The following is a 15,704-nucleotide window of genomic DNA, read 5'->3' on the forward strand; positions in this document are numbered from 1 at the left end:
AATGAAGACCACCTGGATAGTTGCTTAAACAGTTCCAGCTAAAGCATGGTAACATTTAAGCTACAGGTACCTTCTCTTTAAATTGTAACATTTCAGGTAAAGGTTAGCTTCTCTTTAAATTGTTACAAATAAACATGAAAAGCACAAACATTAAACAAAAACAATCACTCCATACAAAGCTGTAGTAAGGTATTGACTAAATATAGTGACATCTATATCAACTATAGCTACAAGTTGGTCCCACCCTAGTATTAGAATAGAAAACTTCTCCTATGTTGAGATAGTAAAATGGCCTGTTTATCTTTGTTTTACTTTTTTTAACCTTTAGAGAGCAAAGCTTCACTGATGGATTTACCTGAGGAAAGCTGGACACTTCTGACTCCTGTGCCTCATGTGAGTAATCCTTAAAGCTCTATATTGCAAAAAAAAAAAAAGGTTTTGGTTTCACAAAATCATGTACAATAACATGTCTAGCAGGGTAGATATTGACAGAACACATGTTGTCCATAAATCAGGTTTTTATGTGACAATGCACAACTGACTTCATGTACAACACAGACTTATGTCATAGATATTTCACTATACTCCAGTAGTCAGATCCTGTGTTTTATAAATGCACAGTATATTTATAAAACTGGGGCATGAAAATATATGAAGTGCCACTGCATCTTTAACTTACAGCAAATTCCAAGACCAGTCAATAAAGATTGTTTCTCCAACTGCATCATTTTATAAAAAGTTATACTTATCTGAAAATTACAAAAAGTCACAATGACCCAAAAAACCCCCATAAATATCAGAACATATATTACAAAGCGATGCTTCCTTCAACATGGATAATAGAGTATGGACTCATTTAGCCTGCCCCAACATGTGCGTTTATTTGTATTTTAATATTTAACAAGAAGTTTTGGTACTTTTGGTATATCTAAAATGAGGGCATGCTTTTAAAGCACCTATAATTTTCTTCAAGTTTTGGAAATAAGCATGCAAATAGCATTGTCTGGCCGCACCAGTCTACTGTGCTCCTGATGTAGCTTGACAAATTGGAGCTCCCACAGTGGCTGCCAAGTAATCAGACTGTGACAAATGCCTTACTACCAGCAATTTGTTTTCATTTTACTGAAAATTTCCGCCGTCGTCTTAACAATGCAGCAACAATTTTTTTTTTCGCGCTTAGTCAAAAAGATCTGGTTGAATCACTGTGTCTCCCTGTAGGTTATTAATATTTCCTTTTAGTGCCTGATGTTGATAAAAGTATATCTTAGATCCCTTAACTCTTCCCAGGGAGTGTAAATGCAGAGACTTACCACTGTCACAATTCTGTCTTTTTATTTTTATAATTGTAATTTTAAGAAAAAGCTCAGCTGTTACCTTCTGGAGCACTAAAACATTATTTTGCCCAGTCCTGCGCTTAAGGGCAAATGCCCATACCTGGTGCACTCTTACCTTCCAATTTGTGCCGGTATGTTACCCAACCACTTAGATTATAAGCTCTACGGGGCAGGGACCTCCTTCCTGTCTCATACCACATGGCACTTATATATATATATATATATTGTATTTATTTATTATATCACTTGTCCTCCCTGTGTGTAATTTTGTATTCTGTAAGATTGTACAGCGTTGCGTACCCTTGTGGCGCTTTATAAATAAATTTATACATACATACATACAATAACAGGTTTAATAAACACAGTAAATGGGTGTTAGTATACAAGTGCCTTTTCGAAAACATACAAATTGAGGATACATATGTCAACCTAAGCCAGGGTAGCAGTATGCCAGAACCTTCTACAATCAGGGTCGGACTGGGGGGTGCATGGCCTACCGGGGACCCACCCGACATCAGGCAGGGGGCGCATTGGCATGGGTCGGGACTGGGCCACCAGGGCCCAACGGGATTTTTCTCGGTGTCCGACCCTGTCTACAATTATCTTCACATATGCTTTTACTTTTGACCAGTCCAGTACTGTATTAGGATATATATAATGCCTTGCTGAGATATTATACTTGGGGGGGGGTGTTTGGGTGCTGGAGGGGGTGCATAGTAATTTGTACACTAGATTTCTAAAAGAGCCAAAACTCTGATTCAAATATCAGAATTTTGGCTCTTGAAGTTACCAGGAGGGGATTTTTGCCACCCCTGGTAATTTTAATTTGGGGTAAATGGAAACGACACTGGAGCAAAAATATTTATGGATATTTTACACGCATTTTGTGCCTATTTTAACCTTGTGTGTACAAAATGTATGTAAACTTTTGCATCCTTTTTGTTCTCATTGCCTATGTTTTTCAAATATAACATTTCCTTTGTTCTTTTATAGCAGCATTTTAGCCATTTATTATGTATTTGTTTCTAAAAGTACATTTTAGGACACTGCTAATAGTTTTGACTTCTTTTTAGTAGATAGTTAAAGAAACCATATGGAATGTGCAGTAAAATAGAACAAATGAGCAAGAGAAGAGTTATTACAGTATATTATAAATGCCTGCACACAGTGTCCTTGCTCCCTCATGTTTCAGTCTGCTCGCAAATGCTTATATACAATTCTTACAGCACTAAAAGAAATACTTGGACTTTAGAAAGTGCTTCATAATGGTTTACAATAAAAATGGGTTACAGTAATTTAATGAGGGTTACAGAATAGAAAAGAAGGTCCTTGTTCATAAGAGCTTACAATCTTACCACATCAATTTATATTTCTTTTAACTATGTAAAAAAATAATAATATTAAAAATATTATTAAAAAGCAAGTCTCTTTTGTTGCCCAGAATGTGTTCAACGCACAATGTATGACCATAGAAGTGCACAACAAAATATATATAAGTTTTTAATTAAAAAGTTTATGTAACAATAAAATGAAAAAGTATATAAATATATTTATTTACACCTGCAGTAAAGACTTGTGAAAAAATACAGTTAATCAAAAATACATTATATATTGGTATGCTTAGGAGGTATTCCTCTGGCAAAAGGAATTGGAATAGAATACTGCAGGAAGATCTCTAAAATATGTTCCTATAGTTCTATCGAATCTCACATACTAGCTAAAAGATACTAAAAGATTTACTGTGCAGTTTTCCTTATTCAAAGCCATTACTATCCAGTTTCATGTAACACTATTACTGCCCATTTGCAGATGGCCACAACTTGGGTAATTCCAGACCATGGTCCCCTGAGCTGCTGGGTCTCAGCCCTTGGGTCTTTGTACCATGCCCTTCTTCTGGCCCCTTTTAAAGAAATTATCATTTGTAATTCTACAGGATGGGTCTACCCCATCAGTGTCTCCTTTGTCTGCTCAGCACATAGTCAAACCATATGTTTCATATCTGAATTACTGATAGGGCCATAATACCCCCCTAGTATACCCTCATTTTTGACATTTAGGTCAGTGAATAGGGCACATGCTGAACATACTTTTTTGCCTTTTTTTATTTAGGAAATGTGTATAGTTTTGTTATTTCTTGCACTGAACAAGACAAAATCTGAAACTGAAAGTTAAGCTAAGTTCTACTTTCTAACTACAAGCACAACAAAAACAGATAAGCAGCTCCCTGAGAAGCCTCTGGATAACACCCCCCCCCCCCCCCCTTTCTCCAGCTGCTGCTTTTTTATATGGAGCAGCCTATTATATAGAGTGGATGGCTGATTTGTACTCATCAGAAATCAGAATGTCACTTTACTTTCAATAATACTTTGACAATAATAATAGTGTAAACTACAGTGTAGTCATTAACAAACCCCCGGGACCCCATTTATAAAGCCCATTTTTGCTGCTCATCCGGTGCTAAGCACAGAGAGCAGCTTCAGGATACACAGCTCAGCCCTGTCCTTACTGTCTGGGCCTCCTGACTCTCCCTACCTTAAGTTAAGTGATGTATAGCATGAAACTTTTCTCAGTGTTTTGATGTTTACCTAATAAAGAGTGAACTTGGAATAAACCTCTCTCTCCTGCTACAGGCTCAGGAAAGCTGCACTGGAGCCACTATTAATGTTTACTAAATAGCACTTTCTGAAATCTATGTGTAATCTTCTATTTGACTGTACACAATGGTAAGGTATGCCCTCTGCTCCATAAAGATTTGTTGGTCGGTGTACCTGGACCAAATAAAAGATGTACCAGGTGCCACGCTATTGTAATACCAAACAAAATTGTGTGAAAACACATAATGTGTACTTATTCTTATATGCCCACTCCAGTTTTTTAAAAGTGCACACAAAAAATATTTCTTGCGCACAAAGCCAAGCAGAGAGGAACATTGCTGGGTGCACTAATAAGTGTTTTTAATAAAAACAAATATATAAATAATTAAAAGTATAAAAAATTATACTTGTGTTTATACTTTTAACATGTCATTCCTGTAGCAGTACAAGGTAATATTTCCATGTCAAGCAGTAACACTGGATTTTAGTATAATTTGCCAACTCTGTGTTAGCATATGTTAAAGATTTGATTTACTCATGCTGGAATAAACAGATACCACTGGCTTGATGCAATATTAAATAAGCCCTTGCCCTGGAGCAAATCTTTATTTTCTTCTACTTAAAAGAGCCAAATGGGATTGTTCCATGCAAAAGTATTAAAAAATTATTTGTGGCAAAATAACACATTTCAGATCATAGTGCCAGCTTCTTGTGGCGTTGGAAAAAACTTGATTATTCCTTCAGCAGACTTTTAGAATATTAGATCTCCGATATTTGTTCACTTTTAAATTCTTAGAATACATTTTTGTTTATGTATAAATAGTTTATGGTTTATATAGCACATATTGTTTGGTTTACCCTTAGGACCTTAGAACAACACAGGCGGATAGTGCTGAGAGTCTCCAAAATGAGTACCCTGAAGTGTAGTAACAGCTTGTCATTCTATGATAAGAATAATATATATATATATATATATATATATTAAAAGTCCAGGAATGGTGCACACAGAAAACTCCAGGTACTGCCTGGGTGCATGGTTAACATGACATAATTAGTAAGCACAAACAAACCGCACTCACAGGACTTGTATAAAGCATGTTTCGGCTTCGACTCAAGCTTACTCTATATATATATATATATATATATATATACAGTATATATATATATATATATATATATATATATAAATCACCTTTGTTTATAATGTTTGCAGATTGTTGCATAAATGTCTTAAGAAAATGCATTAAGAAGAAATGCCTTTTAAATAAAAGGGAACAATTGACTAGCAATATAATAATGTCAACTGCCCACCATGTTGTTAAGGTGTAGGCAAATGTTGGTCAGGTCTGTAGCACACATTGTAGACTTATAATATCTATTTGCCTATCATCTTTGTTTATGCACCAGGATAAGAAGTGTTATACTGCGTTGATTCCACCACCTGCCAAATGCTATGCCACAATGTTTTTTTCAAGTTGTCTATGTAAAGGGACCATCTATTTAAGATTTAGCTAAACTTGGGATCTTCTCTAACCTTAGGTTAGTTGTCACTGCTATACACCCAAGAAAGTAGAGCCCATACTGGATGAGACTGACATCCAGAGAACACAAAATAACATAGAAGATCTTTTATACAACATGGAGACTTTGGTATGTATTAATTGATTGCTTAATAATTTGAATCAGTTTATATAAAGTAAATGGTTTAATGTGCACTTCATATAATTAGCTATTGTTTGGCCAGTTTGGGCCACATATTTTACAAAACTAGTCATAGTTCTACTTTGGAGCATAAGGATTGTGGGTGTGTGGATCTTTGTTTAGTAAATCACATCCTTCCTGAGCTGCTGCATATCTGTTGGAAGCTCCCCTGCTAATATAACCATCTTTCGTCTTCTCAATATCTGAGTACACTTTTCCTGGCCTGATCTGAGCTTATTTAACAATTGGATCATTACTTGACCTTCCCTAGATCCAAACAATTACTATCTCTTTTGACCTGCTTTTGCAGCATATCCCTAACTCTGATTAGTGGCTGACTTATATGTCTCAGATAAATTATGGACAAACAATCCTTCTTTTGCTTACATTTTAGTAGCTTAATGCACAGAATGTCTTAATGTCCTATATTTATTGATAATTGGTGAGTGCAGAGGAAAATTCTAGAAAGGCCTACATGGGCCTTACCAGGGCAGAAGACAGGACCAAGGAGGAAGCTGAGTTCAGGTGAGAAGATTAGTCCAATACACAGTATCTGAAGGGTAAATTCCAGGCACAGGTCAGGGTAGGCAGCAATCAGCGTAGTCAGAATCAGGCAGGAGGGTCAGGAATCAGAGGATCAATTAATATAATCAATTTAGGAAGCACCCAGGAACTAACAAGAATGACTTCACCACTAGTGATGGGCGAGATAATTTGGCAGGCATGGATTTGCTGCAAATTTCTGCATTTTGCCATTGGTGGATTTGTTTGTGAAACAGGCGTCAAAATTTGGTGCATAAAAATTCGCAGTGCGACCAAAAAAATTGTTGTATGTGTAAAAATGGTTGTGAGTCAAAAAAAATTGTTGGGACAATTTTGACACGCAACGTTTTCACTGACAAATTTTTCAGGAAAGCGATTTACTCATCACTATTAACCAAAAGGGAGCCACGTCCCGGGTGGCAATCATGGGTGCTGGCATCTTGCATGTAGCGCTGAAGAAGAAAGGATGCATCTTTCTCTTCCCTTGTGGCAGCACAGTGTACTTTTGTGGCTCCCCTTACTACCGTGGAATTCATTGCACAACATTCAGCTCCAGTTTCTACAGCCTCTAATTTAACTGCTCTGCCACCTGCAGTGTGCTTGGTTCTGAAAACTCTCCTGGATTCAGTCCCCTACATTTTTATCTCTTCAAGTATTAAGATAGTTACATGTTCTCTGTGGATGCTAATGATACATATATGCTTCCTTCTGGAACTGGATTCATGGAATAGAAAGACTAAGTTAACTGCCAGATCTGTTATTTCTATACAGTCTTTAATTTGAATACATGTCTTGCCAAGTGAATTCCACTCTGGCAGCTAGAGAGAGGGGGATATTTGGGAGATAAAACTTAAACTACTCTTAATTGGTAAATATTCTTGGAAACATAACAGACGTAGCTATTATTACTATGGCTGTAGTCTCAGATGAATCATCTGTTATTCTGTATCTGCCTAAGGAAAAAGAAAAAAGATTCAGAAACTTCTATATTCAGCTCAGTGTAAAATGAAACTGGGTAAAATAGATAGACTGTAATAAAATAACAGACTGTAAAATAAAAAATAATTGCAATATAGTTAGTTAGGCAAAAATGTAATCTATAAAGGCTGGAGTATACAGATGTCTAACATAATAGCCAGAACTTTAATTCCTGCTTTTAGCTCTCTAACCTCTTAGTTAGTCAGTGACTTTAGGGGGGCACATGGGACATAACAGTTTGGTTAGTTTGTGAGCACACAGGTCAGTTTCAAATGCAAACTAACTGAACAGTTATGTCAGTATGGCCCCCTTCAAGTCAAAGGAGGAAGTAGTATTCTGGCCATTATGTTAGACATCTGCCTAACAGCACTTATTGATTACATTTTTGGCTAACTATATTAAAAACAATTTTTATTCTGCGCAGTCTATCTATTTTACCCAGTTTCATTTTTACACTGAACTGTTCCTTTAAACTTTCTGGTGGCCAGCTAAGACTTTAAATCAGCACTACAGCATAAGCAAGCGTAAAATGAAACCTCCTTCTGCAGAACTAACTGCATATTATCCAGTGGATATAAGGCATGATGTAATAGGTATAGGATTAAGCCATCCCATATCTGATCCAGCACTCTAGAAGACCATTGTTCTCAAGTATGGCAAGTTCTTCAGATACAAGAAAACAAGTTAAATAAAAAATAAAGTCAAGTTTAATATCAAAATAATTAAATTCTTATTGTACATTTACTTTAACTTCCAATAAATCTTAAGGCCCCTCAACATCAAATGTTTAATGTATATTTTTGTTAAAGATTTTCTTGAAAAACTCACTCCTACGGTTATATATTCTAATGATGAATCCACTTTTGACTCTTGTTTTATTCATGAAATGCATAAATACGTCAAACCAGATGTTTTAGTCCAGAAGAGAAATTTTGGGAACCAGCGTCTAATTTACTTACTGATCAATTGATCCAAAAAATCAGTCAACTTTACCATCTTAAGCCTAAATAGCAGCTTAGGAGTGCTCCAAGTCAGGGGGGATCATTATTGTAATGATCTGGTTCTGATTTTCTGGATTTGCAAAAGAAAAAGTGGTTGGAGTTTAACTACCTCCTGAAGACTAGTCCTATTCCAAAGAAATTCTGGGACTTGCTTGGCTATTGTGTGCATTTGCTCAAATAACTTGTGATCAAACTTCTGATCCGCGATTGTTGACCTTTTATGTTTGTAACCCAGACTTAGGGGCACATTTACTAATCCACAAATCCGAATCCCGAATGGGAAAAAATCGGATTGTAAGCAAAAATTTTGCGACTTTTTCATCGCCGTCGCAATTTTTTCGTATTTTGCGCAACTATTTTGTCACCGTCGCAACTTTTCCTGCATTGAACGATTGTGAATGGTGAAAAAACCTTTCCGACTTTGCATGATTTTGGAAGCCTTCCATAGGAATAAATGGCACTGTGCAGCTCCAACCTGGCCCAAGGAAATTCACGATACCGAAGCTTGAATGAATCCAAAACTTTCGTACTCGTTGGGACAATACGATTTTTTCGCGACAGTGACAAAAAAGTCGCAGAAAATATACGACAAATTCGCAACGGCGACGAAAAAGTCGGTCCGTTCCTGGATTAGTAAATCTCCCCCTTAGTATCATCCATACTGAACTGCTGCCTATCTGATGTCAACTTTACTGCCTGTGTGAACAGTGTTTCTCACCAATCTGGATATGTCGATGATCAGTCTAGAGAACTCCACTTATTTTTTGCTCTGTGGATTCTAGTTGTACATATCTGCCTTTTCTTCTGGATTTTTAATCTTAGCAAAGAAAGCCTGAATTAGTTCCCACAGCTGTTATTGGTTTGTAACTGCAATACTTACCTTGGACTTTTTTCCAGCTGCCATTTGAATCATGTTCTGGAATCTAAAAAGAAAGGGGGGAATATCTAGGCTTTTAGAGTTGAGTAAACATTTTTGTGATCACCAAAGACTTACCTTTTATTAATATGGCGTTCTTTTTATCCATAGGAAACTTTCCTATTCTGTATCATTGCTATTGATATCTCGCTTTAAGTTCCTGTCGAATTACTGTCTTTTTGGACCAAGCTGCCAGGCAGCCAAGCAAAGTTCTTTAAGATAGACTGCAGCACAGAACCTTGTAGAATGAGAATGCAAAGTACAGTATGGTCAGGTATTTCTATAGAATTGCAATTTATGTGAAGTGACGCCTAAGACAGCATTATTCTTTGCTATACACTTAAGCACCCTTTTGTAAATTCAGGGTTGTCAAACTGAGATGAATTTAGCAGGAGTGACCATCACTTTAATTTGAAATTACCTTTAATCATAACCCATAGGAATTAACCTTATTCAGTTTGGCATGTTTGTTCTATATTTTTATTTTATATGTGCAGTATTAGCATTTGGCTATTTTAAGCAGGTCATCACATATTGTACATAGTGCCTAGAGCACAATATCCATGGAGTTATTTCAGATCTGCAGTGGGGATACATTTTACTTAACAGTTCAAGTGCCATTGTATACATAAAAAAACATATTCACCGACATGCTATGAAAAATACAATTGCCATTATATCTTTCATAGCAATATAAAGGTTAAATGTTGATTTCATACATTATTTTCAATTTTTAAAATATCAAACTGGCCACCTTTATTTAAATCACATTTTACTTGGGTTGTATTATATATGTACTGTATATATTTATTTTTATAGCGCCACAATTGTATGCAGTTCTTTACAAGGTGTGAGCACAATCAGGGGCATAGTTATATTAAGTTATAAAGTCAAAATGACCCCTAGTGCATATATATATATATATATATATATGGCCTCCCTGTATATTTTTCTACTATGTAAAATTGTACAGCGCTGCATATTCATGTAGCACTTTATAAATAATGTTATTTTTATCTACATATGTAGATTAATGCATGACACCTGTACTTGAACAAGAATAAATGATCTCAGTGCAGACACAATTAGGGCTCGTGGCATTTTTTTCTGCATTTATCAATTGTTTGAGACGCATGTTAAGCGCACCTAAATGCATTTGCTAATTGTTTCCATTATATTCTGCCTGGTTATACTCATGTGCGTTCAGAGATGTGACTTGACGTGCATTTATGAATCAGTAGCATAGAGGGTTGTACTTGGAAATGACAAATCACACTCAGCTTTGTTTGAAAAAACTCATATAAACGCAATATTTTTGTAACTTATCATGTGCCATTTGTAATTGCATAAAAAAATCTTATGAGCCCTTAACCACAATCATAGTTTATTTGTAATTCTCTACAACAGTAACAATCCCAAATCATCTTTGTATACACAGGGTGAGAAATCAAGGTGGGAACTCAACTGGAAGCTGGATTACTATCTGCCTGGCTACAGAGAATCAGCCTTCACCAAACAAAAACCTAGTATGTACACAGTGGGGTATTAAAAGTGACCATTTCAGTGTAGAACTTTCGTCCAGCTTTTACAATCAATATACAATAGACTTTTAACTATCTTGAGAAAGTGCAGTTCTGAAAGACGCCACCAAATGAGCACCCCCACCTTTATTTATAACTTTTTATTTCAGTATGTTCCACATTGCAACAAAATGCATTTTAAACTTCACTACACAGAGACACTTACATACCTCGCAACTTGTCAGCTGCAACACCTTATACTGTAGATATCGACATGCTTGTTTTCATTTATTTTTAACATTGTATGAACATTTTTTTCCACATTATTTTAGGGATCCATGACAATGACAACACTTTTGCTTTTGAATACTACATTTTTATAGAGAAGACAAAATGTGTCTCATTGCCTAAAGAATGATCTCCTATATTTAAGTTCCCAGCCCATCAAGCTGGAAGCCTGGGCTTATCAATTGTTTAAACAAACCTATTATTTCTTTTCAGCAGTAACACAAGTCCCAAAATGTATCACAAAGAAAAGAAATGCAGTGGATGTGTTTCAAAGGTTGTCATCTCCCAGGAGAAGGTAGGTTTAGGAGGACACTACAAGGTTGCAGATCTCAAAATTGTCTATTAATTACAATATCTCACCATTTTCTAATTAAACAAACAATAGTTGCATTATAACCCCAGAAAAAAAGGTGGACGAGATGCTATAATGTTATTAGGGCTAAAACCTTTAAACCCTTCTAGTCTAGTCAAACTTGAAAATAAGAAAACAGCTTGGAATGGATGATGGATAATCCACCTCTTGCTAAAATTTAAGAATTTACTGGGCAAAGCGTGCTTATGAGTTTCACCAAACATTACAAACCCCATAGTACTCAGGAGCGCCCATAGACGTTATGGCTGCATTTTTTTATTGTTCCCATTTTCTAATGTTCGGTGGAGCAGGAAGTGAACAGATGCTCTGTACTGAGAGATACTGGTAGGGATTGTACATTATTATTGGTTACATTAAGTGATGAGCTATTTTTTTTGGTAGGCATGGATTTGTAGCGAATTTCCGTATTTCGGCATTGACAAACTGTTTCGCGAAACTCCCGTGAAAAATTTGTCGCGCGTAAAAAAAATTGGGCATGCTCGTTCCAAAAACCCATGGGCGACAAAAATACGATGCGGGCGACAAAACAGTTGTGTGAAAAATGGATTTTACAAATTTTTTTTGTGAATTTTATGGCAAAGCAAAATGGGACAGATTCGCTCATTACTAGTCACAATCTTCAGGCCACCATACACATAATACAATTCATACAAAGGTATCAGTAGGTGTATAGCCAGCTTAAGACTTTTCTAAGCTAGGAGCTTAGAAATACCAAATAGGTCTAACATAGCACCAATGAACTGTATAAGTGAGACAAAATAGTTAGATTTAGGTAGATCTAAGAACAAAATCAGTATAACCCATAGTTTTTCCACAAATATCTAGTCTTCCAGGAGCAATTTAAGCTTAAAGTTTTGGGACATTAACAAAATGTTATCTGCTATGTCCTGGCTTAAGAATTTTTATTTGCCTTTTGGATTTGCCTCAAATGTTTTTACTCATTTTTTCCACATCAGGTTCACTTTAAGATCACCAATGTATGTTGCGTTTATTTTTCCTACTGGGTTTATAAGAAATAAAATATCATTGATATAAATTTCAAAGGGTGCCCATAATGGTGACATGAGAAATCTAGAAAGCTTCTTCATTGTACTCACCAGCACCAGAAGTAGAATTACCCAGATGTTATTACAGATAAAAAATGTTTAGACAGTGAGAATCCTGCCCACCAGGGCATTTAGTTTGACAATGTTACTCTGTCATCAAACATCAAGGGTAGAGATAGTGCTGTTTATAAGGAAAATATGTCTTATGATCACCAAAAAATGAATGGTAGCTAACCCTATACAGGGTAGGTTTCTAAATGGAGACTTTTCTGCATTCATTTGTCCATTAGCCTCTAATAGCATAGAAAATGCTTTAGCAAACACTTGTGATGAACAAAACTTTTCACCAGGCATGGATTCTCGCCAAGATTCCGTATTCCACCATCTTTAAATATTTTTGTGAAACCAAATATTTAGCAATGAAAAATGTGGAGACAAAATGCCCATTGATTGCAATGTGTTTTGTATGGACAAAGTCCTTCTTCTCAATTCAGACTTGAAATTTTATCAAACTCGAATGTTTGCTTATTTATTCAGATTCCAATATAAAAAACCTTGATTGGATGAAACAATGAAAAGAGAACTGAATGCATTAAATTTTTATTCTTTTCATTTAAGGTTTTACAAACTCTCCAAAAAAATGTGAAGAACTCGAAATACCCGAAAAACCACATACATTTTGCTAGGACAACTCCCATTGACTTTTCCATGAATTTGCAAGTAGTGATGAGCTAATCTGGCTGTTTTGCTTTGCTAAAAAATTCGCGAAACAATAGGAAAATTCTTGAAACAGCAGAAAATCTGCTAAATGCGCTTGTTGTGCTAATTTTTTGTTGCGTGCCTATTTTTGACATGACAGCACCTATTTTGAGGCAACCACGACTTTTTTTTGCCGCACAACGATTGCTTTAGCTGTGGATTTTTTGCAAAACTATTCTCAAATGGCAAAATGTGGAAATTTGCTGTGAATCCATGCCTGGTGAAAAAATTTGCTCATCAATATTTGCAAGCTTTTAGATACCAAAGTTTTATATTTGAGTCGAATTATTTCACCCATCACTACTATTATAGTTTATATAAACTAGCTTCTGTGTAGCCATGGGGCAGCCATTTGTGGCACAGGTCACATAGTAGATAACAGATGCACCCTGTAGAATGTAGAATACTAGTTTATTCTATTAAATAGCTAATGTGTTATATGTTATGTAATCTGTGCCTTTTCTCCTTTTTTAGTTTGAATGGCTGCCCCCATGGCTACACAGTATCTTATTTATATAAACTATAGTAGTATTTCTAAAGCAAACACATAACGTTTACCAGTGCAGGGCAACCACACCTATAACACTGTGCATTAAAAACAAGTTCTAATAAAATTATAAAAGGAAATATTACTGACTGAGAGCATATTAATCCTTAAGTTGTTCTAAAAAAGGAAATTCATTGTAAAAATTATTTTTTGGTGTATGTGCACAGTTATAAGTAGAAGAGCTCCCCAATATATACGTGGGGTCCGGTGCACATGCCCAGGACCTACAGCTTGAGGAGAAGATATACTTCAGTACTTATGGCAGGCACTCATAGATCCCACGAGCAGGCAATAGTAGATAAAAACAAAGAAGCTTTATTGCAGACAATTATACCACATTGTACGCGTTTCGTGCACTTGCCACTTAATCATAGGCTGAAATTATATTTTAGACAAGTATGAAATTTGGGGACAGTCACTGATGTTTGAAAATGTTCGATAAACGTATTTGGAACAAACATTTTAGAGTGTAGGTCTGTTGTAGTTAAGAAAGGGAAATTATGATTACTTTTCTTTGTTAAAGGTTTCCATCCCCCTGCCATGCTATGTCCTGTGATGCTTACAAGTTGGGCATTTCAAGTGGCACAGTTGGAAAAACATCTCAGCGGTGAAGGTCACCTTCTTCTGTCAAAGCACACACCAAACTACTCAAAGTAAAGGACAACTTTTATGGGGAAATATAAATTCAAATATAATATAGAGCAAATCTGCATGTGTGAAAATGATATAATGTATGTGCTCCAGGATTTGACATATGAGAGGTCACAACCAGTTTTTGTACCATCTGCATTCATGTTCTTTTAAAAAATTAAATGGCACTTTCTTAATACAGATATACAGACTGAAAATTGGCAAAAGGACACTCTATAAATTTCTCCAAAAACATGTAAATTGGTTTCTGGGGTATGCCCAAAAGCAAGGTTTTAAAAAGCTTTCTGTTGTTTTTATATAATGGTCAATTAACAGGTACTACGTTCATGTTTGCTCACCTACCTTACTTTGTAGAAGTTCTTTCTCTGATATGTCGCTTTTTTTTTATTAAAAAAAAATAATAAAAGTAATTTTCAAATTAAACATGTAACAAAATTGCTTTTTTTATTAACACATTAACACATCCGTACCCCTTAAAAAGGCATTTAAAAATCCCAGCTGTCAATCTTAAATTGCCTGCCCTGCCTCTATATCTTAGGCATTGAGGCATGGCAGACAATTAATTTCACTTTCCATTCAGCACTTTCTAAATGTCACTGCACTCTTCACATTTCCCCTCCCTCCTCACCATCTAATTGTGTAGCCTGTAGATGGCATGTGCATCAGGTCCCCCATTCTGGCACATTTTGGCATGGTGCACAGCTTCCCTTAATAACAGTGTCCACAAAATGGTGCCTGCCTGCTTGCTGTGATTGAGAATTCCAAGACTGAAGGACACACAATTTAAATAATTTATCTATTGCAAGTTTATGTAGCAGATCATAGGACTCTTCTCCTGTTTTTCTGTCTGTGACATCATCCAGCCCAGTTACAGATTGGAGAGCCCCACTGCGTTTCTGGGAGAAAAGGAGGATCCAGGGAGTGCCTGGCTTTGGAGTCAAAACCATGGGTGGAGCCAGCAGGTTATAAAGGAATCCCTGTGCCAGTGCTAACCAGAGAGAGCTAGATTCGGAGTAAGTAACCAGCTGAGTGTTCTCTGCTTTGCATCGAGCTCCAGATTATAAAGAGAGAGGTATACTTAGTTGCTGGTGGATGCCTCTACCACTGTGTGAGTCTCTAGTGTGTGTCCCCGGTTTGAGGACAGGTGTTTCTTGAGTGCCTGCTTCATGGGAGCAACTGCCTATCCAAAGGGAGAGGTACTTTGAGGCAAGTAACGCTACCTGGGGAAACTAGAGCTCTTGGTGAAGGGACTTTGCCTGAACTGGGCAAGGGTATTCCAACCAGGAGTGGAGTGTGGCACTGGGTCCTGGGAGAGACTGAAACAGGAGTTGGCTAATCCACACGGGTTCCCCAAAGCAGGGTTTATATAGTTTGTATTTTATAGTTATTCCACTTTTCTAAACTGCTATATAAAGTTCATCTTTGCTGCAAAACTGTGTGTGATTATTTCCTA

The 15,704-nt window shown here is 36.3% G+C and overlaps 1 protein-coding gene across 1 annotated transcript in view; it reads left to right on the plus strand.

Annotated features, from left to right (window-relative positions):
• The window catches only part of LOC100493066, a 102,575-nt gene extending 87,901 nt beyond the window's left edge, over positions 1-14,674 (plus strand). The window contains exons 10-14 of the mRNA XM_012971365.3: positions 329-393; positions 5,468-5,578; positions 10,506-10,593; positions 11,089-11,170; positions 14,124-14,674. Of these exons, the coding sequence (XP_012826819.2) occupies positions 329-393; positions 5,468-5,578; positions 10,506-10,593; positions 11,089-11,170; positions 14,124-14,211 (434 nt within the window). The 3' untranslated portion in view covers positions 14,212-14,674. The remainder of the gene's footprint in view (positions 1-328; positions 394-5,467; positions 5,579-10,505; positions 10,594-11,088; positions 11,171-14,123) is intronic.
• Positions 14,675-15,704: the final 1,030 nt, after the last annotated feature.

Source organism: Xenopus tropicalis, chromosome 9, assembly GCF_000004195.4.
Source record: "Xenopus tropicalis strain Nigerian chromosome 9, UCB_Xtro_10.0, whole genome shotgun sequence".
Lineage (NCBI taxonomy): Eukaryota > Metazoa > Chordata > Amphibia > Anura > Pipidae > Xenopus > Xenopus tropicalis.